This window comes from Rhineura floridana, chromosome 4 (assembly GCF_030035675.1).
Source record: "Rhineura floridana isolate rRhiFlo1 chromosome 4, rRhiFlo1.hap2, whole genome shotgun sequence".
Lineage (NCBI taxonomy): Eukaryota > Metazoa > Chordata > Lepidosauria > Squamata > Rhineuridae > Rhineura > Rhineura floridana.
Genome location: NC_084483.1, coordinates 171,234,109 through 171,261,659, shown reverse-complemented (window position 1 = coordinate 171,261,659; position 27,551 = coordinate 171,234,109). Strand labels below are relative to the sequence as shown.

The 27,551-nt window shown below is 40.2% G+C and overlaps 1 protein-coding gene across 1 annotated transcript in view; it reads right to left on the bottom strand.

Moving 5' to 3' along the window:
* The window catches only part of USH2A (usherin), a 766,975-nt gene that overhangs the window by 703,706 nt on the left and 35,718 nt on the right, over positions 1–27,551 (bottom strand). Inside the window, exons 3-5 of the mRNA XM_061626123.1 lie at positions 14,017–14,152; positions 2,416–2,479; positions 264–558 (exon numbers count right to left, since the gene is read on the bottom strand). Coding sequence (XP_061482107.1) covers positions 264–558; positions 2,416–2,479; positions 14,017–14,152 — 495 coding nt within the window. The remainder of the gene's footprint in view (positions 1–263; positions 559–2,415; positions 2,480–14,016; positions 14,153–27,551) is intronic.

Sequence of the window (27,551 nt, the reverse complement as noted above, 5' to 3'; positions counted from 1 at the left end):
GCGAAAAGAAAAAAGTAAGTGTTTATATGGCTCGTCACTGAAAGCAGCCAGCTGATACCCCAAATAATTAAATAAGAGTATAATTGAACATTAGCTCCAATTCATTTGAAATTTCCATGAACTAGTTAAATGATAAATGCAAAGTAAATGTCTTCAGCTTTTTATATTAAATTTAACTAATAATAATAATTAAAAAAATAAAATAAACCAATTTCCATTTTCATCTATCAATCAGTAGCATATTGGGGAAAAATTAAAATTACCTGGTACTGTCCATTTTCTAAATCTATTGTGATGGTTATCCCATTGTTGAGCTGTTCAGTGGTGCTAAATACAGATGAAATCCATGAAGTTCCAATATCATTATCATTGATGTAGCTCAAAGGGTGAGCTTCAGGGTTTAGTCTGAGCACTCTGTCATTAGTTGTGTCATCAGCACCATTAGGGATGCAGTACCTCTGCACCAAAGGGTGTACCCTAGGATGACTTCCAGGACAGCGACATTCTGACTGAATGTGGATTAGAGGGAATACTCCAGACCATACTTCAAAAATGTCTCTAGCATAAACAAAAACAGAAATAAATCAGTCACACCACAAAGGGAATAGCAAGCACCATTTGTAAAGGCTCAGATATAGTTACCCTTACCACATAAACATGACCTGAAAAATGGTTAATAAAGTCAGTGTTATTACATGGTTTGTCTAAAGAATGAAACAATAGGAATGCTGATTATATCTTTTACATGATCATTTTTTGTTGGCATGAGTCTGCAAATTTTGGATTGTGCAGACTTTGGATTCTGCTAAACTAATAATCCTGCTGATGAAAGTGTTAGTTTAAAAGTGAATTTGAAAGTCTGCATGAAGAAAATGATGGTCCAGTTAAAGATATTAAGTGTTGCATCTTGACATCATCAAGAGAATATAATAGCTCTAGGAACTAAGTCCATGTGCTGAATGAGGAACCAGTTCTTTAGTGATTGTGATAAGGGAGATCACAAACAGAAACCTGTTTCTGTACGCAGATAACCCTTTCCAGGTCAAAGAGAAAACAGTCAGGCTTGGTTCATAGTGGAACCAATGTGGACCAATCTGCAGGTCCCTCCTTTGAGGAAAGCTCACAGTACAATGGGGAGAGAGCCTTTTCAATTTTGGCTCCTCATTTGTGGAACACTTTTCACTGTGAGGTCTGCCTGCTATCTTACCTTTTCTGTAGGACTAAAATATTGTTTGCTGTTAGATGTGCTGCTTTTTGCTGCTTTTATTGAAGATAGCTTTGTGGATTTTTATAAATGTCATGTGTTTTTATTATAATGTTTAGCTATGCTTATCTCTTAAATATGTTGTAAGTTGCTTGGAGACCTTTTATGTTTTACAAATGACAAACAAGTTTAATAATAATAATAATAATAATAACAACAACAACAGTAGCAGCAGCAGCAGCAGTATTTAGCACTATGCGGATGAGCCTCAGTAGACCTTGCATGATCCCCTCCCTTCTTCTCTTTTCCTATTTTCAGACTAGCTAGAGTTCCTCATTTCACCTAGACTCTTGGAACTATGGTTAGTTTAACTATGGTTTGAAAACAAGTGAGGATTGTAAACCACGGTGTTACATATTCCATATGTTGTAAATCATAATTAATATAACATTCAACAAACAATAACAATAAAACTTGGCTAAAATCCTAACCATGACTACTCAGAAGTAGGCCCAATGAATTCAATGGGGCTTACTCCTAAGTAAGTGGGATTAGGCCTGCAGCTTTAACTAGTGTTTTTTTCTTTTGCATTGTGTATTTACACTGTGTTTATGCATTTTGTTGGAAGGACAATAGGGACTCACTTCAGCCCACTACAGGAGCAAAGTAATAATCCCCACTGAGAAAAAAATATTCACACACAGGCACCACACCAGATCATTATGGGGAAAGGGAAGCCTGACTGATAGTGGAGAGCACAATCCTAAAACTCGCTGAGGCTCATTCACACAGTGCTAAATTATTGAGTTTTTTGCTCACATGGTAGGGAGAGACTATACATGGTTACGGGAGGCAAGAACAGGTTTCTCATTCCCTGTAGCAGCCTGGTGTGGTAGTGTCTGTGTATGGCAATCCTGAAAGGAGTGATGATTCTGTTAAATCCTAGGGTCTAGAAAACCCCTCTCTGTGTGAACATCATGCCAGTGGTAGGCCAGATCAAAAAATTTTAGCACCATGTCCTAGAATTATATTCGCCCATGTGGGTAATGAAAATCCTTGTTTGAATCCATGTATACAGTTATAGTTCCAAATCCATCTTTATAAAGAAATCTCCAGAAAGATGTTACACTTTGAATCAAACTTATCATAGCTATAACTTTTCTGTTATCGCCACTGCACATTTGGGTTTGTAAAAATGAAAATTTTCCTACCTGTTTGTAAGTGCCACTTGATACAATCTGAAATCTTGCATCCTCCCAACAAACTGCTCTGAACCTGTGAAAATACATTATAAATAAATAATCCAATCCCATCAACCAGAAAACAGCTCTGTGCTGCATGAGGGGATCTTAAATTCGGCACACAGAGATCTCTCTTGCACAATTACCTCTTCTGAATGAAACCATCTTGGTTCCGGACAAAACTATGGAGGGCAGTGACTTAATTTTTTGGATTAAAATGATTGATAATAACTTTATAGGAACATTTTGTACCTATCTCTTATCTGATTACAGGGGTGGCACACAGGCCGACTCATTAGACAGAAGTAATGAGGCAGTCCATGTGCCACCTCTAATTAGAGAAGAGATACAGTAGGGACAACTGTAGCTGTCACTTTATGCAATAAAGATGAAAGGTATGTTTTTAAAGTTTTCTTTTTCTTTTACACAATTGTTGTGTGTCTGATTTTCAAAATGACAGTGTCAAGAGGAAGCACTTTGAAATGAGAATTCTAAAGTTTTGATATATAGGAGCTTGATGGTTCTATTGGAATAAATCAAACTTTTCTTCAAGCCAGATGCAGAAATATTTAGGAGTTAGCTCCAAATTGCAGTATGTTCTGGATCAGTGATACTCAGCCTTAATAAATCTGCAGAACCAATTCATCACCAAACAGAATTTCATGGAACTGCAAAATCACTAAAACCTTATATTGACAGAAATGTTCAGAACATGGTGAAAAATTATTTTATGTCTGCTTCACCAAATATTCAGCCAGGACAATTGCAACACATCTGGTATTTCTGTGGGAATAACTCCTTATTCATTTCAGTGTCCTAGTTGGCCGAATTAAACTTTTTTCCCCCCAAAGTTGCTTTTGTATTGTTTCAATTGCCAAAGATACTTGTAGATCACACTGCAGAGGTGAAACTGAAAACATTCACACCTCTAAAGCACCTTGGAAAAAAATTAAGATCTAGACCTTGGATGCACAACCCAAAATACTATATGCTGCATCACACTTGTGAAGGATTTCGTTAGTCCATTGCAACCTATTTCTGGTGCTTAGTCATGGGGGAAAGTTTTGATTCAGTTTGCATTTAAAGGCGAACCATCTTAATTTGTACTTCTGAAATAATATGTGAACTGAAACAAAGCCATCCCTTTGAGATTAGCACTTCTCCAAATTTTGCAGTGCAGTTCTTCAGCCAAGTAATGTGTACAAAATGCATATACCAGGGTAAAGTGTACATAAAAATGCATATATTAGTGAAAATAACCAAATGCCTTATATTAGGGGAAAATGTTTTTAAAAACATGTGCATATTGGTCAAAACTGAATTTTAAAAAGTGTATATTAGGGGAAATCTGCACTAAAATGCTGATGAATTTTCATGAGGGCTTTTTTTTTTTACTGCAAACTGATGTGGAAATGTGAAGAACTGTATGTAAGACTGGAAAAAAGGAGAACATGAGAGAAACCAAAACGGACAAATCCACCCATCCCTACTGGTGCTTGTGACCAGTTTACTTGAAAGATTGCCTTATCCCATATATGCCCATTTAATCGCTTTGATGTGCGGAGCTGCCACTTTTACAAGTGACACATCATATTTATTTCCTTATTGCATTTATATTGCATACATGGTTCTCACACTCCTCATTTAATTCCCAGAACAACTCTCTGAGGTAGGTTAGGCTGAGAGGGAGTGACTGGCCCAAGGTTATCCAGTGAACTTTGTGGCAGAGTGGGGATTCGAAACCTGGTCTCCCAGATTGTAGTCCGACACTGTAACCGCTACACCACACTGGCACTCAGTGTTCTGCATTGGTGAGGAACAGATCTTTAAGTGTATCAGCACCTACGCTGTGGAGCTCCTTTCCTATAATTACATCAGGCAGACACCTTAAAATATCTTATTTAGGCAAGCCTACCCAGACGTGTGAAAGCCGACACGTGTTTTAATCTGCAGTTTTAGCTTAACTGCTGATTTTAATTATATTTTTGAATTAAAAAAAACACTTCAGGTTTTGACCTTTATTGACAATTTTAATGTATATTTTATGTTCTTTGTGTTTACATGTGACGTCCTTCCCTGGTTCTCCCTGTCAGGTTCCCACCTGCTTGTGGCTACTGCCTTTCACTAGGCAGCACCAGGGATACCACCAGTCCGGACCGTCCTTTATATGGTTTCTCACTCCGCTCTAGCACAGATCTCACTAGATCCCCCTGCTAGGCAGCACCACCAGTCACGTCTGATAAGCAATACTCCCAGAGACTTTGCCTGAGTCTCTCTCTAGCTGGTTACTTTTGTGACTGTGTGCTTATGCTGTTCCCAACCCCCTTGTATCTTTATAGATAACGCATACAACTCTGGGTTGCTCTGGATACTTGAATTGTTATTATTCCTCCCTTCACCGTTGCCACCATTAGATACTGTTTCTGTTCAGCCTTGGTAATTACCTTGCCCTCCCTTCTGGTATGTATATCCCCCAGCCAAGGATCAGGCCTTTGGTAAACCAAATAAGTATTTATTAAATATCAGAAATAACAAGATTAGTTTTAGAATGTTTCACAAGCGTATGGTTTCATCTATTCCTGTTTTGTACTTGACTTATTATTAATCAGAACTCCAACTCCCTCTTTCTCCACACTCCTGACCTCCACCCTCAAACACCTCTTTCTCCACACTCCCAACATCCACCCAGATTCAACTGTCATTCTTCCATTTATACTCCCAGCCATTCAAATGCTCAGCCAATCATCCAGCATTCTACTGCTCATGTACTCCCCCCTCCTCTTTCACTCCACTTACCACATGTCTTCTATATAAACAGCACTTACCATATTTACACTATAAGCATAAACCTGTGTGACCCGAAGCACTCTACTGTGGATACCTCCCCTATAGGAGTGGCGTCTCTCCGATGCGTCCCAGAGATCGGCGAAACAGCCAGCGTAATTGCTGGAGTGTGTAGGTCTGTTGCCATGATTCCCCGAGGAACTTTTTGGAGAGTGGAGACTCTTTCAGCTTCTCTGGTCCTCCTCTGCGTTTTCCTCCTCGCCCATGCTTTGTGCATCATTATCTTTCACTGTCGAACTGTTGTTGCTCGGCTGATGTTACATCCTGCAGGATTAGGTCCCGAGAATTTCCAGTTGTGGCTGACGTCTTCCATCTGCCCCTCTTTTCGAGAGATACATGGATTCCTGGTTGAATGGTTTGGGAGTAGAGGAAAAAGAGGGTTTTGCTGTAAAACCATAAATATCATACACCAAAAATAATGAACGTTGTTGTATTTTCTTTTATTTCTTTCTTCATAAAAAAACTTTTTCTTCATAAAACTGCCCAACACGTTTCGGCTTTGGTTAATAGCCTTCGTCAGGGGCTACGACATGAACATATTTGCACATATCATTTTTGTAAAATTATTCTTACACATTATAACATTAGTAATGACAAAATATTTTTCATTTTAAAATTACTTACACTTCACTTCTCCTAGTGACGTCTCTTTCTTACTGTCATTCACTTTGTTCTTACTATTCTAATATCTGAGGATCTCTTATAAAAGGCTTCGTTTTGCATATGAATCTTTGCTCAGCTGTTTTGTGTATTCCTTGACCATTGCTTGCGTTTCTCTAAAAGGGAACGTCTCCCAATTCATTTATGTTTACAAAAGAGGAAGAAAGTCTATATCTCCGTTCAAGCCTGAAGGGGATAAAGTTTGTAAAGTTAAAATCCACCACATTTCCCTTTTTAAAAGTAGTTTGTTGTCTTGTTTTCGTATTTTTTCTACACCCCAAAAATTAAAGTCTTTTACTGTATGATTATACTCTGAAAAATGTTCAGCCAACGAAGATCCCTGTCTCTTACATCTTATGTTACTTAGATGTTCTCCTATTCTTGTTTTTAAAGATCTTGATGTCTGTCCTACATATAATTTTGGGCAACTGCATTCTATGATGTATATCACTTGTGTGGTTGTACAAGTGGTAAAATGTCGTAGAAAAAATTCTTGTTGATTTAAAGGGTTTGTAAAAGATAATGTCTTTTCTGTAAATTTACAATAGTTACAGTGTCCACAGGCATGATGTCCTGTGGGCATTGTAGCATCAAATATAGTTGTTTGTATTTTTTGATGTTCTGTATATGTACTCCTGATTATATGTTCTTTTATATTTTTTGTTCTTTTGAATGAAATTATTGGTTTTGCTGCACATCCAGGAACATGTCTCAAAATGTCCCAATATTTTCTAATGCTATGTTGTAGTTGTTTGGTGACATGATTATAAGTCAAACTACAATGCATTTGTTTTGGAACTTCTTTAGTTCATGGTTTTAAAAGGATATTGCGATCTTGTTGTGAGGCTGCTTTGAAACTATTTTCTACTGTTTGTGTTGGGTACCCTCTGTTTATTAATTGTTGTTTAAGGGACTGTGAATGATTTTCAAAATCTTTTTTGTCACTGCAGTTGAATTTAGAATTTAGAAATAACTAAGTGTGGACAACAATTAATAACAAATATGTACAAAAAATCTACAGACAGGAATACGTATTTACATTATGAAAGCTCACATCCAATAACCATGAAAAATAATTTACCATATGGACAATTTCTACGCATTAAAAGAAACTGCAGTGACAAAAAAGATTTTGAAAATCATTCACAGTCCCTTAAACAACAATTAATAAACAGAGGGTACCCAACACAAACAGTAGAAAATAGTTTCAAAGCAGCCTCACAACAAGATCGCAATATCCTTTTAAAACCACGAACTAAAGAAGTTCCAAAACAAATGCATTGTAGTTTGACTTATAATCATGTCACCAAACAACTACAACATAGCATTAGAAAATATTGGGACATTTTGAGACATGTTCCTGGATGTGCAGCAAAACCAATAATTTCATTCAAAAGAACAAAAAATATAAAAGAACATATAATCAGGAGTACATATACAGAACATCAAAAAATACAAACAACTATATTTGATGCTACAATGCCCACAGGACATCATGCCTGTGGACACTGTAACTATTGTAAATTTACAGAAAAGACATTATCTTTTACAAACCCTTTAAATCAACAAGAATTTTTTCTACGACATTTTACCACTTGTACAACCACACAAGTGATATACATCATAGAATGCAGTTGCCCAAAATTATATGTAGGACAGACATCAAGATCTTTAAAAACAAGAATAGGAGAACATCTAAGTAACATAAGATGTAAGAGACAGGAATCTTCGTTGGCTGAACATTTTTCAGAGTATAATCATACAGTAAAAGACTTTAATTTTTGGGGTGTAGAAAAAATACGAAAACAAGACAACAAACTACTTTTAAAAAGGGAAATGTGGTGGATTTTAACTTTACAAACTTTATCCCCTTCAGGCTTGAACGGAGATATAGACTTTCTTCCTCTTTTGTAAACATAAATGAATTGGGAGACGTTCCCTTTTAGAGAAACGCAAGCAATGGTCAAGGAATACACAAAACAGCTGAGCAAAGATTCATATGCAAAACGAAGCCTTTTATAAGAGATCCTCAGATATTAGAATAGTAAGAACAAAGTGAATGACAGTAAGAAAGAGACGTCACTAGGAGAAGTGAAGTGTAAGTAATTTTAAAATGAAAAATATTTTGTCATTACTAATGTTATAATGTGTAAGAATAATTTTTAAAAAATGATATGTGCAAATATGTTTATGTCGTAGCCCCTGATGAAGGCTATTAACCAAAGCCGAAACGCGTTGGGCAGTTTTATGAAAAAAAAGTTTTTTTATGAAGAAAGAAATAAAAGAAAATACAACAACGTTCATTATTTTTGGTGTATGATATTTATGGTTTTACAGCAAAACCCTCTTTTTCCTCTACTACCATTTGTTCTTTGACTACCATCTGCACTTTTTCTTTTGAATGGTTTGGGAGAGCTGCTGCCTGCATGAAGAGGAATATCGCCGCTGCCCAAGGAGGAGAGCAGCTGTTACTGCTATTTGCAGTTTCTACATACAGCACTTTACATATAGCACTTTAAGTCAGCTGGCCAGGGAGGGAGAACTGCTACTGATGTCTGCTATTACAGCTGCTGTTCTCCTTTGGTTGTCATCATCACTGCACTTTCCTGTTGAACTGCTCATGCTTAGTTACATCTTACAGGACTAGGTCCCAGGTACTCAGCCAGCTCTGAATAATTAAATCTTTTCACCTGTTCCTCCTTTGAGGGATATATAGACTGGCTGGCTGAGTGGCCTGGGAGACCTTTGCCTGCTGGAAGAAGAACATCATTATTGCTGTCCAGCGAGGAAGAGCAGCTGCTGTTATTGTTTTCAGCACCTACTTACAGCACTTTATTTCAGCTTCCAGTTATAGTGGCTCTTGCTTGTTTAAGGGGTGTGTGCGTGTGGTGTGTGCGTGTGGTGTGTGCGTGTGGTGTGTGCGTGTGGTGTGTGCGTGTGGTGTGTGCGTGTGGTGTGTGCGTGTGGTGTGTGCGTGTGGTGTGTGCGTGTGGTGTGTGCGTGTGGTGTGTGCGTGTGGTGTGTGTGGGTGTGGAGCTGCATTATGTGCCTGGGAGAGAGGATTCAGGTTTGTGGGGGAAGATCTGAGGGGGCCCCAATTGGTGTAGTGACGGGTAGAGGGAGATACGACATTGTGCGGAGGACTTGCCAGGTGAGGGGAACTCGACCCAGGCAGCTAACGACTGTGTCTTGTTCCGGTCCTCCCCGCATCCACAAGTATGCTGGTTGTCTTATCAGCCAGCTCTCAGATCTCCGGATGCTGCTTTTAAATGCCAGATCGGTGCATAATAAGATCTCCCTCATCCACGATTTAATTGTGGATGAGGTGGCCGATCTGGCATGTATAACTGAGACCTGGGCGGGTGAGCAGGGAGGAATCAGTCTCTCCCAACTGTGCCCACCTGGATACTTGGTTCAGCATCAGGGTAGACCTGAGGGCCGGGGAGGGGGAGTCGCTGTAGTCTATAGGAGTTCTATCTCCCTCTCCAAGCATCCTGTCCATGTGACTACTGATCTAGAGTGTTTGCACCTCATGTTGGGTCAAAGGGACAGATTGGGGATTCTGTTGGTGTACCGCCCACCCCACTGCCAGACTCCCTAACTGAGCTGACGGAGGTGGTCTCGGATATATTGTTGGGATCCCCTAGAGTGTTAGTGCTAGGGGATGTCAACGTTCATGCTGAGACCACCTTATCTGGGGCGGCTCAGGACTTCATGGCCGCCATGACAACCATGGGGCTGTCCCAACATGCTATTGGCCCAACACATGTAGCAGGGCATACTCTAGACTTGGTTTTCACAACTGGACATGGAGATGGTGATCTGAATGTGGGGAATCTTACATCAGTCCCTTTGTCATGGACAGATCACCGCTTGTTGAAGTTTAGACTTACAACGGCTTCTCCCCTCTGCAAGGGTGGGGGACCCATTAAGATGGTCGGCCCTTGGAGACTAATGAATCCAGATGGTTTTCAAAGGGCTCTGGGGAGTTTTCCGGCTGATAGGGCTGGCGCTCCTGTCGAAACCCTGGTTGAACTGCGGAATACAGAAACGACCCGGGCAGTTGACATGATCGCTCCTGCGCGCCCTCTCCTGTGTAGAGCTCATACGGCTCCATGGTACACTCCAGAGCTGAGAGCGATGAAACAATATAGGAGACGGCTTGAGTGCAGATGGAGACGGACTCCTGATGGATGCAATTATGCATTGGTAAGTGCCTATACCAAGCTGTATCTAGGGGCAGTGAGGGCGGCAAAAAAGTGTTACTTTGCTACCTCTATCAAAGCATCTATTTGCCGCCCAGCGGAGCTCTTTAAAATTGTCCGAGGGCTATTACATTTTGGCCCTAGGGACATGGTAGAACCAACTAAGGCTCGCTGTAATGAATTTGCTAGGCACTTCCAAGATAAAATCTTTTGGATCTGCCAGGACTTGGACTCCAATGTTATAGCAGTTGAATCATATGAGGTCTCCAGAACACAGCCTTCTCCTGATTTTTTGGATGAGTTTCAGTTGGTGCAGCTCGAGGACGTTGACAAGGTGCTTGGACAGGTGCGTGCAACCACTTCTGTGTTGGATCCTTGCCCCTCTTGGCTTAAAAAAGCTAGCAGGGATGGAACTGCCGGCTGGGCCAGGGAAGTGATTAACGCCTCATTGTGAGAGGGAGTGGTCCCTAACTGCCTGAAAGAGGCGGTAGTGAGACCGCTTCTGAAGAAATCTTCCCTGGACCCAGAAATTGTTAATAACTATAGGCCAGTAGCAAATGTTCCATTTCTGGGCAAGGTCCTAGAACGAGTGGTTGCGGACCAGCTCCAGACACTCTTGGATGAGACTGATTATCTGGATCCATTTCAATCAGGTTTCAGGCCTGGTTTTGGCACGGAGACAGCCTTGGTCGCCCTGTATGATGACCTTTGTCGGGAGAGAGACAGAGGGAGTGTAACTCTGTTGATTCTCCTTGATCTCTCAGCAGCTTTTGATACCATCGACCATGGTATCCTCCTGGGGAGGCTCGCTGAGTTGGGAGTTGGAGGTACTGCGTGGCAGTGGTTTTCCTCCTACTTGACGAGTTTTCTCCAGAAGGTAGTGCTTGGGGAGCATTGCTCGACACCCTGGACCCTCCAGTATGGAGTTCCGCAGGGGTCAGTTCTGTCCCCCATGCTCTTTAACATCTACATGAAGCCGCTGGGTGCGGTCATCAGGAGTTTTGGAGTGCGCTGCCACCAGTATGCTGATGACACACAGCTCTACTTCTCCTTCTCATCTTTTTCAGGTGAGGCTGTCAATGTGCTGAACCGATGCCTGGCTGCGACAATGGACTGGATGAGAGCTAACAAACTGAGGCTCAATCCAGACAAGACTGAGATGCTGTTAGTGGGTGGTTCTTCTGACCAGATGGTGGATGCTCAACCTGTCCTGGATGGGGTTGCACTCCCCCTGAAAGAACAGGTTCGTAGCTTGGGAGTACTTTTAGAACCATCCCTGTCACTTGAGGCTCAAGTAGCCTCGGTGGCATGGAATGCTTTCTAGCAACTTCGGTTGGTGGCCCAGCTACGCCCCTATCTGGACAGGGATGACCTTACTTCAGTTGTCCATGCTCTGGTAACCTCTAGACTAGATTACTGCAATGCGCTCTACGTGGGGCTGCCTTTGAAGATGGTTCGGAAACTGCAGCTTATACAAAATGCAGCGGCGAGATTGTTAACACGGACCAGGCGGTCCGAACATATAACACCGGTTCTGGCCCGCTTGCATTGGCTGCCTATATGTTTCCGGGCTCGATTCAAGGTGCTGGTTTTAACCTATAAAGCCTTACACGGCCTGGGACCATGATACTTGATGGAACGCCTCTCCCGATATGAACCTACCCGTACACTGCGCTCAACATCGAAGGCCCTTCTCCGGGTGCCCACTCAGAGGGAAGCCCGGAGGATGGTAACAAGAAAAAGGGCCTTCTCAGTGGTGGCCCCCGAATTGTGGAACAATCTTCCTGATGAGGTACGCCTGGCGCCAACATTGTTGTCTTTTCAGCGCCAGGTTAAGACCTACCTCTTCTCCCAGGCATTCTAGCATTTTAGCATTTCAGTATTGTAGCATTTAGCATTTTGGTATTTTTAGTATTTTAGTATTTTAGTTTAGTATAGGGTTTTTTTGGAAATTTAATGAGTCATGTTTTAAATTGATTAATGTGTGGTTTTAAATTGTATGTTGATATTTTGATGTTGTGAACCGCCCAGAGAGCTTCGGCTATGGGGCGGTGTGTATATATATATATATATATACTCACTCAGAGGGAAGCCCGGAGGCTGGTAACAAGAAAAAGGGCCTTCTCAGTGGTGGCCCCCGAATTGTGGAACAATCTTCCTGATGAGGTACGCCTGGCGCCAACATTGTTGTCTTTTCAGCGCCAGGTTAAGACCTACCTCTTCTCCCAGGCATTCTAGCATTTTAGCATTTTAGCATTTCAGTATTGTAGCATTTAGCATTTTGGTATTTTTAGTATTTTAGTATTTTAGTTTAGTATAGGGGGTTTTTTTGGAAATTTAATGAGTCATGTTTTAAATTGATTAATGTGTGGTTTTAAATTGTATGTTGATATTTTGATGTTGTGAACCGCCCAGAGAGCTTCGGCTATGGGGCGGTGTATATATATATACACCGCCCCATATATTTATTTATTTATTTATTTATATTTATTTATTTATTTATTTATTTATTTATTTATTTATTTAAATAAATAAATAAATAAATAAATAAATAAATAAATAAATAAATAAATAAATAAATAAATAAATAAATAAATAAATAAATAAATAAATAAATAAATAAATAAATAAATAAATAAATAAATAAATAAATAAATAAATAAATAAATAAATAAATAAATAAATAAATAAATAAATAAATAAATAAATAAATAAATAAATAAATAAATAAATAAATAAATAAATAAATAAATAAATAAATAAATAAATAAATAAATAAATAAATAAATAAATAAATAAATAAATAAATAAATAAATAAATAAATAAATAAATAAATAAATAAATAAATAAATAAATAAATAAATAAATAAGCAGGAACATCACATTCCCCCCCTTTAAAATAACAGCAAAGTATTATTCCTGCTCTAGGATTCATACGACACGTTAACAATAAAAAACAAGTCTCTTTGGGGAAAATGTCTTTTTTGCACCCACGTCTGGGTCACGTCACTGCAGTCCCGGCCACCTGCCTTGAAAGTCCATCGGCCAATACATTGTCCTTGCTTTTGATGAACTTGAAGTCCACCTGGTAATCTTGTAGAGCCCAGGACCACCTCTGCAGCATAGTGTTATTTTTCATAGTCTGTAACCATAACAATGCTCAATGATCCGTCATCACTGTAAATCTTTGTCCCCACACATATGGGCGCAACTTGCTCAGTCCCCACACGACCGCTAGGCACTCCTTTTGGACCGACGAATAATTCTTCTCCCTCGATGTCAGCTTGCGACTAAGATACACCACTGGATGTCTGGTGCCTCCTCTCTCTTGTAGCAAGACGACTCCCAGCGCTAGGTCCGACGCTTCCATAGCCACTCAGAAGTTTAATTTACACTTAGGTAGTACACAAATGTCTTTAAATAAATAAGTTTGGTGGCATTAGAGTTCCAGAATCTTGGCTTCTTCCCCTAATAGACTTCAAGGAAGATAGAAGTGTCTTAGCTCCCTCTTCTGCTCCCTCATTATCCTCTGTTTGACCACAGTAGCTCTTCTGTGCACTTAGGAGTAGAATAGAGAACAAGAAGTCCACCCTGTGGAAACTGATTGGGAGCATACAACACTAAAATCCTTATGCAAACCTGGCAATGATGTAATATTTGGAAATAACCATATACATTAAAGCATATGGTAGAAAGAAGGTACTCAAGCTGATAGAGTAGTACTTTGCTGTTCAATCCAATCACATATCACAGAATAATAGAATTGGAATAGACCTCAAAGATCATCAAGCCCAGCAGCCTTCTGCCAACACGCTGAATCCATACTACAGAAAATGATCTTCCCATAATACTCAGACTTACCATTTACATTTTGCCCAATTCGCCATTCACCATCAATAGAAGGATCCACAATTAACCCAGCCAGAATTCTGGAATCAAAAGCTGTGTTGTCATCTTCCAATCCATTTATAAAGAAATTGATTCTGCTGTGGTGAACCTATAAAATTATATGTGAAAGGGAAAGTCCTTTTATAAATAACTAATATTAAGATTCATTCTAATGTCATCTATCATTTGTCACTCAGTTTGGAATACAGCATATCATTCTTTCAGTTAAATCCATTGGAAAACCACCTTAAACATTTACTAACCAGTCCCCATGAGAAAATATTAGAAATAAAAGCTCTTCAATGGGTAAAGTAAACACAAAACAGGATACCATTTATCCTATAACAAGATAGAATTTAAGAACTTTTTAGTCCCACGTGCATTACCAAATAACATTGATATAATGGAACATTAATGTTATGCAGCCATGAATACATACTGATCTGAATTATTAATATCAGTATTCTGATGATACCAAATAAATGTAGGCAAGGAGAGGTAATTATACTAATGTCATTGATTAATTACTTCTCTTTCATCATACATCTATGTGATAACCAGATGCAGAGTTGAAAACTCCCTGCTTTCTAGATTCCAAGATGGCAAGAACTAATATAGGATCAGTCTTCTTCCTCTTTTTCTCTAATGACTCCATAAGTATCCTGAGTAGATGAGAAAATTGCTGTTGGAGTCCATATCTGTGCACCCTTCCCCCTCTCAGAAGAGAGCATGTTCATGTACCAACTCTTCCAGTCTTCTTTGATATCTACCATAGTGGGAGATATAAAAGGACACTGAATAGTGTCAAAGGGCTGCTCATCACAGGCCCTTCCCTTTCTGAGATCAGGAGAAGAACATATGGACATACTTACTCCCTCTACAACTATCCTTCTCCACCATGTGTCAGGGCCATGTACCAAATAATGTACTACTAATAATCATATTCACAAACATGTTATAGCACTTTCAAGTATTGAAAATGTTTCACATGCATTTGATTCACTGATTCATAGGGTCGCCATAAGTCGTAATCGACTTGAAGGCACATAACAATAACAACAACAATCCTTTCAATCCCTTACTGAAAATAAAACTTATGAAATACCATAATGCCAGCTTTTTTGTACATACATCTAGTAATGAAAATATGTGATCTGTGAGCTGTTTCACAATAGTGTTTGGGGATCTCTGAAAGTTCAGGGATGAATATTGCTCCTTCACATAGGAGTCTCTCTCTTGATGCTGCATGAAATGTGAAAACAATCTTACTCTTTCTGTCTTTTTTGTTTGAAACACTTACTGCTTTAACATTTTATAAGTAGATATTGGCCTGCCACATGTTTATAATTCACACTTCTATGTGAATTGCACTAAGAGCATTGCAACTACAACATTTAAAACATGTCCAATTCTTAGTCAACAATATGAAAAGACGGCCAATCTATATTCTACCTTTTAAACTGGGGCATGCTGAATTGAAATGAATTACCAACAATCCCTCAATGGGACATTCAGATGAAACATTTAAGTTGAAGTAATTGGCTTTTAGCCATTTTTTACCCAAGAGGGTACATATGACGCTCTAGTACTTCTGGGGGAAGTCATGGGGTAAAAGCCATATTAGCCCTGAATAAACTGTTTAATCCAGCATAGCGTAGCAGTCTCCTCTGAAGCTAGTTTTAGAGTTTTTCAACAGGGTGAAATCTTCTAACCAAATTTCCTGGTATGATATTGCAATTTAACCCATCTTTCGCACCTTGGGGCCAGATTAATCCATTTTTATTCAGTGCATCAGATAGTCTCAAAAATAATGATTTTTATTCATGGAATCATACAGAAAATATGAACAGATTTATTCCAATGCAGAGAGTGTTTCTTCTTAGGAGATAGAGCTCTGGACAAAATGTAACTGTGAATTCTAACTCTACACTGTACTTTTCCTTTGTCAAGGGCTGCGTTCACACTGCACTTTATTCTGTTTTTCTGACAATTTCATACTTGGTATTTGCACACTGTATTTGATCTTTCACATGACATACGAGCTAGTTCTGGAAATCTGGTGGAATATAGTGGAAGTTTAGCACTAATTGCCATGATAAATAATACCAGAAATAATCAGTTTGCAAGGCTGGGAACCCAGAAGATTGCAGGAGACTTGCACTAGCAGCTTGTCACGCAACAGGCATCCAAGCTTCCTCTCTCTAGCCTCACTATACTTCTGTATTTTTTAACTCATTCTTGCCTGTGCCTGCACCTATTTGCCTTTGGTGAGTTCTCCTTACATTGTTTTTCTGAGTTTTACTTCTGATCTATGCCTTGGAAGTCTCATTCTTTCCTGCCTCTTCCCCCTCCCCCCCCCGGAGCTGGGCAGCTGCTAAAAGATCTAAAAGATCTTACCCACCTTTTTTCTCTTCTCTGTGTTCACTTTACTCCAGCTAGTTCTCCCTGGCTGCTTTCAGACATGAGGCTTATTGTATGTGGTAGTTGCTGAAGTTGCCTTTCAAGTCTTTTAAAGTCCTTTTCTATTGCCTTCTAAGCCCTCCTTCTCTTAGTCTTTTTTTATTTGAACTGGAGCAGCTTGTGTTTTTAAAGTGACAACTTTCCCCCCTTTTCCTCAGTGATTGTTTCTGGCTCTTTCTTTTCGGGGTTTTTGCTTTCTTCCTGTTTTCTTTGCCTTTAACCCCTGATCCTCATGTCTCCAATTGCAGCAGTGCAAAAGACATTTGCACAACATGCCAGTATATCTGATACTGCAGTGTGAAAGGGATATTAGAAATCAGGACAGAAGTACTACCATTTTAATCTGTTGAACCAGAAATTTTAGAATGTGAGGTAAAAGCTGCTCTTCAAATACTTGGAAGAAACAAATCACCAGGAACAGATGGCATACCAATAGAGTGGCTACAAGCTACTGAGACTGAATCTGTCCAAACTTTGACAAAAAGTTGTCAAGAAATATGGAAAACTAAACAATGCCCCACAGACTGGAAGCGTTCAATATATATCCCAATTCCAAAGAAAAGGGATCCCAGAGAACGTAGTAATTATCGAACTATTGCCTTAATATCCCATGCAAGTAAAGTAATGCTCACGATTCTACAACAAAGGCTCATACCATATATGGAGCGAGAAATGCCAGACATCCAAGCTGGATTTAGAAACAGAAGAGGCACCAGAGATCATATCGCAAACATACATTGGATAATGGAACGGAGCAAGGAATTTCAGAAGAAAATCACCCTGTGCTTTATAGACTACAGCAAAGCCTTTGACTGTGTAGATCATGAGAAACTATGGAATGCTTTAAAAGAAATGGAGGTGCCACAGCATCTGATTGTCCTGATGCGCAACCTATACTCTGGACAAGAGGCTACTGTAAGGACAGAATATGGAGAAACTGATTGGTTCCCAAAGGAAAAGGGTGTGAGACAGGGTTGTATTTTATCACCCTATTTGTTTAATCTGTATGCAGAACATATCATACGGAAAGCAGGATTGGACCAAGATGAAGGAGGTGTGAAAATTGGAGGAAGAAACATCAGTAATTTAAGATATGCAGAAGATACCATACTACTAGCAGAAACCAGTAATGATTTGAAACGAATGCTGATGAAAGTTAAAGAGGAAAGCACAAAAGCAGGACTACAGCTGAATGTCCAAAAGACTAAAGTAATGACAACAAAAGATTTATGTAACTTTACAGTTGACAATGAGGGCATTGAACTTGTCAAGGATTATCAATACCTCAGCACAGTCCTTAACCAAATGGAGACAATAGTCAAGAAATCAGAAGAAGGCTAGGACTGGGGAGGGCAGCTATGAGAGAACTAGAAAAGGTCCTCAAATGCAAAGATGTATCAATGAACACCAAAGTCAGGATCATTCAGACCATGGTATTCCCGATCTCCATGTATGGATGTGAAAGTTGGACAGTGAAAAAGGCAGATAAGAGAAAAATCAACTCATTTGAAATGTGGTGCTGGAGGAGAGCTTTGTCCATACCATGGACTGTAAAAAAGACCAATGCTTGGGTGTTAGAACAAATTAAACCAGAACTGTCACTAGAAGCTAAAATGATGAAACTGAGATTATCATACTTTGGACACATCATGAGAAGACATGATTCACTAGAAAAGACCATAATGCTGGGAAAAACAGAAGGGAGTAGAAAAAGAGGAAGGCCAAACAAGAGACGGATTGATTCCATAAAGGAAGCCACAGACCTGAACTTACAAGATCTGAACAGGGTGGTTCATGACAGATGCTGTTGGAGGTCACTAATCATAATCGACTTGAGGGCACAACAACAACAACAAACTAATGCACTAAGCCCAGTGTGTGAAAGCAGTAAAGGGGATGCAAGACCTTCTAGCCCTCTGGCTGTAACTCAGCTTTTTATTTATTTATTATTTGATTTACATCCCACCCTTCCTCCCAGCAGGAGCCCAGCTTTTTCAATCATGCAGGACTGGCTGATATGTGGGAGGTGCTGCAGAGCTGCCCTTCTAATACCAACATTGTTCCCACTTACTGGGTTGAGGTGAGGCAGAGTTGGGTCAGGGCAGTGGCAAGGTTAGGACTGTACAGGCTTGCCAGCAGGAGTGCCAAAATTGCTTTGCCAGTGAACGTGCACAGCCCTGTGAAGACTGGTGGCTCTGATGTCAGTGGGGCAGTGATTTGACCCTCTTTCAAAAACTAGCTTCAGAGAAGACTGCTACCCTATGCTGGATCAGTCAGTTTATTCAGAGCTAATATGGCTTTCACCCCATGCCTTCCCCCAGTAGAATCATAGAATAGTAGAGTTGGAAGGGGCCTACAAGCCCATCGAATCCAACCCCCTGCTCAATGCAGGAATCCAAATCAAAGCATTCCCGACAGATGGCTGTCCAGCTGCCTCTTGAATGCCTCCAGTGTCGGAGAGCCCATTACCTCTCTAGGTAGTTGGTTCCATTGTGATATGGCTCTAACAGTTAGGAAGTTTTTCCTGATGTCTAGTCGAAATCTGGCTTCCTGCAACTTGAGCCCATTATTCCGTGTCCTGCACTCTGGGACGATCGAGAAGAGATCCCGGCCCTCCTCTATGTGACAACCTTTCATGTACTTAAAGAGTGCTAGAGCGTCATATGTACCCTCCTGGGTAAAACATGGCTAAAAGCCAACTGTGTCAACTTAGATGTTTCATCTGAATGCCCCATTGAGGGATTGTTGGCAATCTGAATTCACTGCCCCACTGACATCAGAGCCACCAAGTCTCCACTGGCACAAGCCCAAACTCACTGCAACCCTGCCCCAGTCCTGGTAAGTGGCAAAAATGCCAGTGTTGTGAGGGTGGCTCCATGGCACTACATCACTGTTCCTGCCACTTCTGGAGCCATGCACAGCTATCACATGTAAAAGACCTGAGCCCTCTTCAAACCCAATAGGGAGCTGAAGAGTTGAGGCTGATAATATAATTACCAGAAATTTGGGAGCTGGGCTTTTCTTAGTCAACAAAGCAGTACACACTAGCTCCTGCTTTCAAGGATTCTCAGCCAGGCTTGATTATCCAGCTTCACTAATTTTGAGTTCCAAATCTCCTTCAGTTTTCCCTGTTTTATTGCACATTTAGGTTGCTTCTGTTCCATTAGCTTCATATCCATTATTCTAAAAACGCTTGTCTTTTTGGCCACATTTCAGATTTACTTCTTCTCTTCCCTAGGTATTTATGTGGTCTGGATCATTTTTTCCCCAGCCTGATTCATGCTTCACTCCAATTTGCATAATATTTAGGTCAAATACAGCTTACCTCCTGATTCCAGGAAAGTTCAATCTATAGTTCCAACCAACCCTAACTTCTTTACCGAATTTTTAATTTGCTCTAGTTCACATAGGCTGGTTGTTGTACAGACATTGCTTGACAGCCAAAAGGTATAGTCCTTGTCACACCTCACTGACATAGGGTGTGAAGATGCTTCCAGCCTGCAGGCCTTGCGGAATGTGCATATTACCTGAATGTTGTGCTTTCTCCACCTATTATGCATAATCTCCAACAGGCCTCAAGGAATGTGCATATATTGCTAGAGAATGTACAAAATTCAGGCAATATATTTGCATTCCCAAGCCCTGTTGGAGATTATGTACATTGACTGGGAAACATGCACAATTCCTTCCTCATGGAAAGTTAATGTGCAAATTGTCCATGAATGTGCACAATAGCCAATTATTATGCACATTAACCGCTCACTTACATTCTCTATACACACACATATACACTACATATAAAAAGGTGTAGGCCTAAGGAATATTCATATTTAGAATCAGCGCAGATGCACATTTGAATAAACATGATGAAGCTCATCCAGAGCCCACTGAACTACTAGCTGGACATGTCTTTGGTGTGCATAATCCCCATAAAGGAACCAACACTTGTCAAATACAACTTTAAATTTAATGAATTATTTGTTGCATGTTTTAATAAACCTTGAAATATATGTATGTATTAAAGTTATCAGCTTTTCTAATTTCAAAAAACAGGTTGGAGAGCCTGGGGTTTAAAACCCTTTGTTGTTGTTGTTGTTGTTGCTGCTGCTGCTGCTGCTACTGTTCTTGCTGCCAGTCTGTGGAAACCTATTTCCATTTTGCATAAACAGGTACTCATGAGTTTAAAGGGATGACTGCTGAATAGACCCTCCAAATAGATGCTGAGAGAAGCTAGAGTGGTTTAGTCTGCCTTGATATCCACTCTAATCAAATCAAATAGGACTGGAATAATTGCATCCTAGAAACAATGAGTGTGTAAGGACAAACAAAAGGCTTATGAAAAGCCAGACAAATTTGGGGCAGAAGCTGAGCCCTGAAAAATTCATTTGGAAAATCAGAACATGAGCATTCAAAATGCTATTCCACTGTCAATAAAGCCACACACTTTTCAGACCACTATAAACAGCCACAGTTATCTAGAAATCTAAGCCTGAATGGTTATCATTAGTGCTTCAGGCACCTCAGACTATATTACGATTTTAAGTAAGAAAATGTGAAATAAATAGAAAATTGTTTTTTATGGAGAAAAAAAATCACCTTCCTTAAATAAAAATATATAAAAGCAGGTGCTGAGGTTTATTATTGCTATCTCCACAATCAGTCAATATTGTCCAGATTTCAGATATATGGAATCATTGCCCTTCTGATGAAGAAAAATCTGACTGGTATTAACATAATGGCTAGGCAATGCGATTTGGTTCAAAAAGTTCTTGCATATGGAAATTTTCCTACTCACAGAGCATTACTCTCATTCGGTATTAGCTTTGTCTATTGCTGCAACAATGTGCACTGAACATGTGAATTTTTTTAATTTTCATTTTAATATAAAGTATATATAGGAGGGAGGAAATGTTTGTGGGTATGCGAATGTGTTGCTTGCCATTTTTTTCTTTTTCCATCACACATTTTTTTACAGCCTGTTACTGTCTTTTGATGTTTGACTGTTATTATAAAAGATACAGGCTTTTCTACTTTGTTATTTGTAGCATTATCTCATGTTTTACAACATTTTTGCACACACAGGCAACATGAAATATAACTAGTGAAAAGTTCTTAATGGTATTAATGCATAAAAAAGAATGTGGTTCCATCTCCACTGTCTTTACCCAGCCAAAAGCTGATGAACAGCCAATTTTCCTTTATCACATTAGCACAGCCATGAGGGAAAAGCATTTGTTCTAGTCAGCTACACTAAAGATACTATTACCAATCTAACATATACATGTTTTATATCAGCAGTATTCTCGGAGTATGAGAGAGCCAACAATATATTAACACTAGCATGACAGTTTATTTAAGAAAAGAAAATTGTCTCTGTAGAGGGACAGAAGTTAGAAATGTATGGCTAAAGCTCAGTGTCACTGGCCTAATAAAGGTAATAATTCTTCCACTTGCTTTATAGCAGGTAACAGTCCAGTGACAGTTCTGTCATATCATTCAAATAAAAATGTTGTCTTTTACAAGTTTAAGTGCACCTTTATTTTTAAGTCAGAAATGAAAAGCATCTTATACCTTTTTTCATGGTAGGAACATTTGTTGTTTTGTGGTTGAGGATTAGCCTGCCTGCCTCTATTAAAAATGTGCTTATTACAATAATTCAGGATAATATTCCGCTACAGCTCCTATATGGTCTTATTCAGTTCTTAGTACATGAGCCAGTAGCACCTTTCGCTACATTGCAATCTAAATTAAATGAAAGTATTTATGGTGTTAAAAAAAGACAAGGTGCAGAACTGGCCCCAAATATCTGATAATTTTATACTTTAAAATTTGTGATTATTAATGGTGGCTTTCCTTTCATCAGTCTAGCCTTTTGATATTAGAACAGTCATTTTGCCCTTTTTTTAACCCCAAAGTAACTGCAATAATAATATGAGCTTTTTCATACTTAGAAAGTTATCCTGTTCAGTGTATCAAAATTTTACTAATATCAAAGTGGAGAAAAAACTGCAATATTTTTGTATTATATAGGTCTTCAAAGTAAGGGCCAGTTCTCATGTCATATTACCCAACAGTCTATGGTTTAATGTGAACAAGCAGCATGATGGTGCATGTTGCTCAGAAGTTCCCATAGAGCCCCCCCCCCGATGCTGCCATACTCCAGATAAAACAAACCAAAGTCTGGCTTGTTGTGTCATTCACACCTGGAATCATGGTTTGCATCTGAACAAACAAGCCACACCTGATAAGTGAAGGCCAAATCTTTGCAACGATTTATGGTTTGTTTTGAGAGAAACAAAACGCAAGGCTAGGTATGAAAACAGAACTAGCCAGACTCTGATTGATAGACAAATGATCAAGGAATAAACAATTGCTTTGAATGAGTTCAAATCTTCAGGGCCCTATGAACTTCATCCTAGAGTACTGAAGGAACTGACTGAAAAACTCTCAGAACCATGAGAGTTATCTTTGCAAAATCATGGAGGATGGGTGAAGTGCCAGATGACTGAAGGAGCGCTAATATTGTTCCTATCTTCAAAAAGGATAAAAAGGAAGAACCTGGGAACACAGATCAGTCAGTCTTACATCAATCCCTGGGAAAATTCAGGAGCAGATTATGACACAGTCAGTCTGTAAGCACCTTGAAAACAATGCAGTGATTACTAGAAGCCAACATGGATTTGTCAAGAACAAATCCTGCCAGACTAATCTTATCTCATTTTTTGATCAGGTAACCTCCCTGATGGGAATGCTGTGGACATAACATATCTCGACTTCAGCAAGGCTTTTGACAAAGTGCCCCATGATATTCTGCTCAGTAAACTAGCTAAATGAGGGCTGGATGGAACAACTATCAGGTGCATCCACAGTTGGCTCCAGAATTGTACTCAAAGAGTAATTATCAATTGTTCCTTCTCAAACTCTGGGGAGGTAATGAGTGGGGTACCGCAGGGCTCAGTCCTAGGCACAGTGTTCTTCAACACTTTAATTAATAACTCGGATGAGGAGGTGCAGGGAATACCCACCAAATTTGCAAATGATACAAAATTGGGAGGGATAGCTAATACTCTAGAAGACAGAACAAAATTCAAAGGAATCTGGATAGGGTTGGGCTGAAAACAACAGAATGAAATTTAACAGGGGTAAGTGCAAAGTTCTACACCTAGGAAAAAGAAACTAACTGCACAGTTATAAGATGGGGGATACTTGGCTCAGCAATACTACATGCAAGAAAGATTTGGGGATTGTTGTTGAACACAAACTGAATATGAGTGAACAGCGTGATATGGCTGAAAAAAGGCAAATGCTATTTTAGGGTCCATTAACAGAAGTATAATTTCCAAATTGTGTGAAGTATTAGTTCCCCTCTATGTGGCACTGGTTAGGCCTCATCTTAAGTACTGCATCTATTTCTGGACACTGCACTTCAAGAAGGATGCAGACAAACTGGAACAGATTCAAAGGAGGGCAACAAGGATGATCAGGGGACTGGAAACAAAGCCCTATGAGGAGAGACTGAAAGAACTGGGCATGTTCAGCCTTGAGAAGAGAAGACTCAGGGGATATATGATAGCACTGTTCAAGTACTTTAAAGGTTGTATAGACAGAAGAACCAGGATCTCTTCTCAATCATTCCAGAGTACAGTACACAGAATAATGGCCTCAATTTACAGGAAGCCAGATTTCAGCTGAGCATCAGGAAAAAACTTCCTGTTATTTTATTTATTTATTTATTACATTTATATACTGCCCCATATCCAAAGTTCTCTGGGTGGTTTACATTAATTAAAAACATTTAAAAACAAATATACAAATTTTAAAACACAAAAAACAATTTAAAAACACAATTTAAAAAAAATTAAAAACAGATGCTAAAATGCCTGGGAGAAGAGGAAAGTCTTGACCTGGCTCCAGAAAGATAACAGTGTCGGTGCCAGGCACACCTCATCAGGAAAATCATTCCATAATTTGGGGAGCACCACTTGTTGCCAGACTCCCAGCTTCCCTCAGAGTAGGCACCCAGAGGAGGGCCTTTGATCTTGAATGTAGTGTACGAGTGGGTTTGTATTGGGAGAGGCGTTCCATCAGGTATTGTGGTCCCAAGCCGTGTAAGGCTTTATAGGTCAAAACCAGCACCTTGAATCGAGCTCAGAAACATACAGGCAGCCAATGCAAGCGGGCCAGAATCGGTTTTATATGTTCGGACCGTCTGGTCCCTGTTACCAATCTGGCCGCTGCATTTTGCACAAGCTGCAGCTTCCATACCATCTTCAAACGCAGCCCCACGTAGAACGCATTGCAGTAATCTAACTTGGAGGTTACCAGAGCATGGACAACTGAAGCCAGGTTATCCCTGTCCAGATAGGGGCATAGCTGGGCCACCAACCGAAGTTGGTAGAAGGCACTCCGTGCCACCGAGGCTACCTGAGCCTCAAGTGACAGAGATGGTTCTAGGAGAATCTCCAAGCTACAAACCTGCTCCTTCAGGGGGAGTGCAACCCCATCCACTACAGGTTGGACATCCATCATCCGGTCAGATGAACCACCCACTAGCTTCTCAGTCTTGTCTGGACTGAGCCTCAGTCTATTAGCCCTCATCCAGTCCATTGTTGCAGCCAGGCACTGGTTCAACACATTGACAGCCTCACCTGAAGAAGATGAAAAGGAGAAATAGAGCTGCGTGTCATCAGCATACTGATGGCAACGCACTCCAAAGCTCCAGATGACCGCAACTAACAGTTTCATGAAGATGTTGAACAGCATGGGGGACAGACCTGACCCCTGCGGAACCCCATACTGAAGAGTCCAAGGTGCCAAGCAATGTTCCCCAAGCACCACCTTTTGGAGCTGACCCGCCAAGTAGGAGCGGAACCACCGCCATGCAGTCCCTCCCACTCCCAGCTCAGCCAGTCTTCCCAGAAGGATACCATGGTTGATGGTATTGAAAGCCGCTGAGAGATCAAGGAGAATCAACAGAGCCACACTCCCCCTGTCTCTCCCAACAGAGGTCATCATACAAGGTGACCAAGGCTATTTCCGTGCCAAAACCAGGCCTGAAACCCGACTGAAATGTATCCAGACAGAGCAGTACAACAATGGAACCAATTACCTAGGGGGGTGGTTGACTCTCAAACACTGGAGGCATTCAAGAGGCGGCTGGACAGCCACCTGGATTCCACTTGGATTCCTGCATTGAACAGGGGGTTGGACATGATGGTGTTATAGGCCCCTTCCAACTCTACTATTCTGTGATTCTATGATTAATCATTTTTCTTGTGTTCAGCATAGTCTGCCAGAGACTGTTGATTTTGCCCACAATACAGGCTGTAGCAAGCACAGGACTAGTATAGACGGAGAAGTCCGCAGAGCTACAGAATTATTATCATATTACAAAAATTTATCTGAATGTTGCCATTGTCACTTTGCTGACATATAATACTTCCTACATAGAAGAAAAGCACTGAATTGAGGATAGCAATATACAAATCTGTCAGTTTTTCATTTTTCCAGTCTTGAATTCAGCTTGCCACATTTCCATGAGTTTTAAGATTTTTTAAAAAAAGAAAAAGTATTCATGAAATTTCATCAGGATTTTAGTATGCATTTCTCCTAATACATGCATTATTATATGCAGTTCTTCTGTAATATAACATTTTTGCAATTCTCCCTAATGTAATGCATTTATGCATGTTATTTTTCCTAATATATACATTTTATGCACATTTTCTCCTAATGTGCAAAAAAAAAACCCACATACATATATACACCCACCCAGGGACACACACATAGAGCCAGGGTTCTCCCAAACACACACACTCACTCACACACAGGGACAACCCCCCCAGGGACTCCCAAACATATATACACCCCCCCCCAAACATACACACATCAGGCATCTCCAAACACACACAATGCACTCCAAAACACATACACAGGAACCTCCAAACCCACAAACACTCCCAAAATGGGCCCCCACCTGAGGCAACTCCCAAAAGAGCCACAGACTCTTGCCACTGCCCTGTTTAGGCAGCTTACTGGCCTCCTGTCCACCTAGGGTGCAGCCACTGCTTACCTGCCTCCTGCATTGTCACTGCCACCTGCTCACCCCCTTGCTGCCTGCTTGCCCACCCCCACTGATCACCACCCTGCCTGTCATCCTTGCTTCTCTCACTACCTTCCCTCACTTGCCTGCTGTCCTGCCAATGCCCCTCGCCCCATGCATGACAGCTGACAAAAATCTTATATAGCTAGATACAGATTTTGTTTGGATAACTGCATCACAACATTTGGAGAAGTGCAAATTTTGAAGGACAGCTATGTTTCACTGCCCATACTGTTTTGGGAAGTATGAATTAGATAGGTTTGTATTAAAATGCAAACCAACATAAATTACTCTCATCCCTAATTGAGAGCTGCTATTAGGACACATTTCATAACTACCAGTGATACTGAGAAATCATTCTCTCAACTCTCCCTTCCCAGAAGCTATGACATGGATGGTGTGCCTGTGACCTACCAGATGTTAGGACTGATACGAGTTGGAATTCAACAACATCTAGAGGGCCACAGATACCCTGTCCCTGGTCTATGAGGACAGAAATGATCAGGTAATAATACTAGGGTAGAACTAAAGGGAATCTTTTGTGAATATTATCACCGAAACTACCCAGTCCCTTCAGCAATTTCATGGCGGCTACTTCCAAAGTATTTGAAAGTATTCACATTCAGGAAACTTTGCTTTCATTCCCAGTTGGCTTTGTATGTCCTCAATGACATCAGAACATAACTAATTCTGATGTAACATTGTGAATTCATTGCATTCACAATGTAATTCCAGTGGGATTACTGCTATGATTGATTCAGAAAACATTGCCTCTCCTTCCCATTGGCTTCCTTTTCCAGCAGTCATCATTACATAGCCAACTCTGATTAGCACAATGACATTATACTACTTCACTAATGGATATTGATTGGCTGGGATTGCCCATGTGACTAATCAGGAAAGTAGAAGATAATGCAGTAATGGGAGAGGGGCACACCTCCAAAGG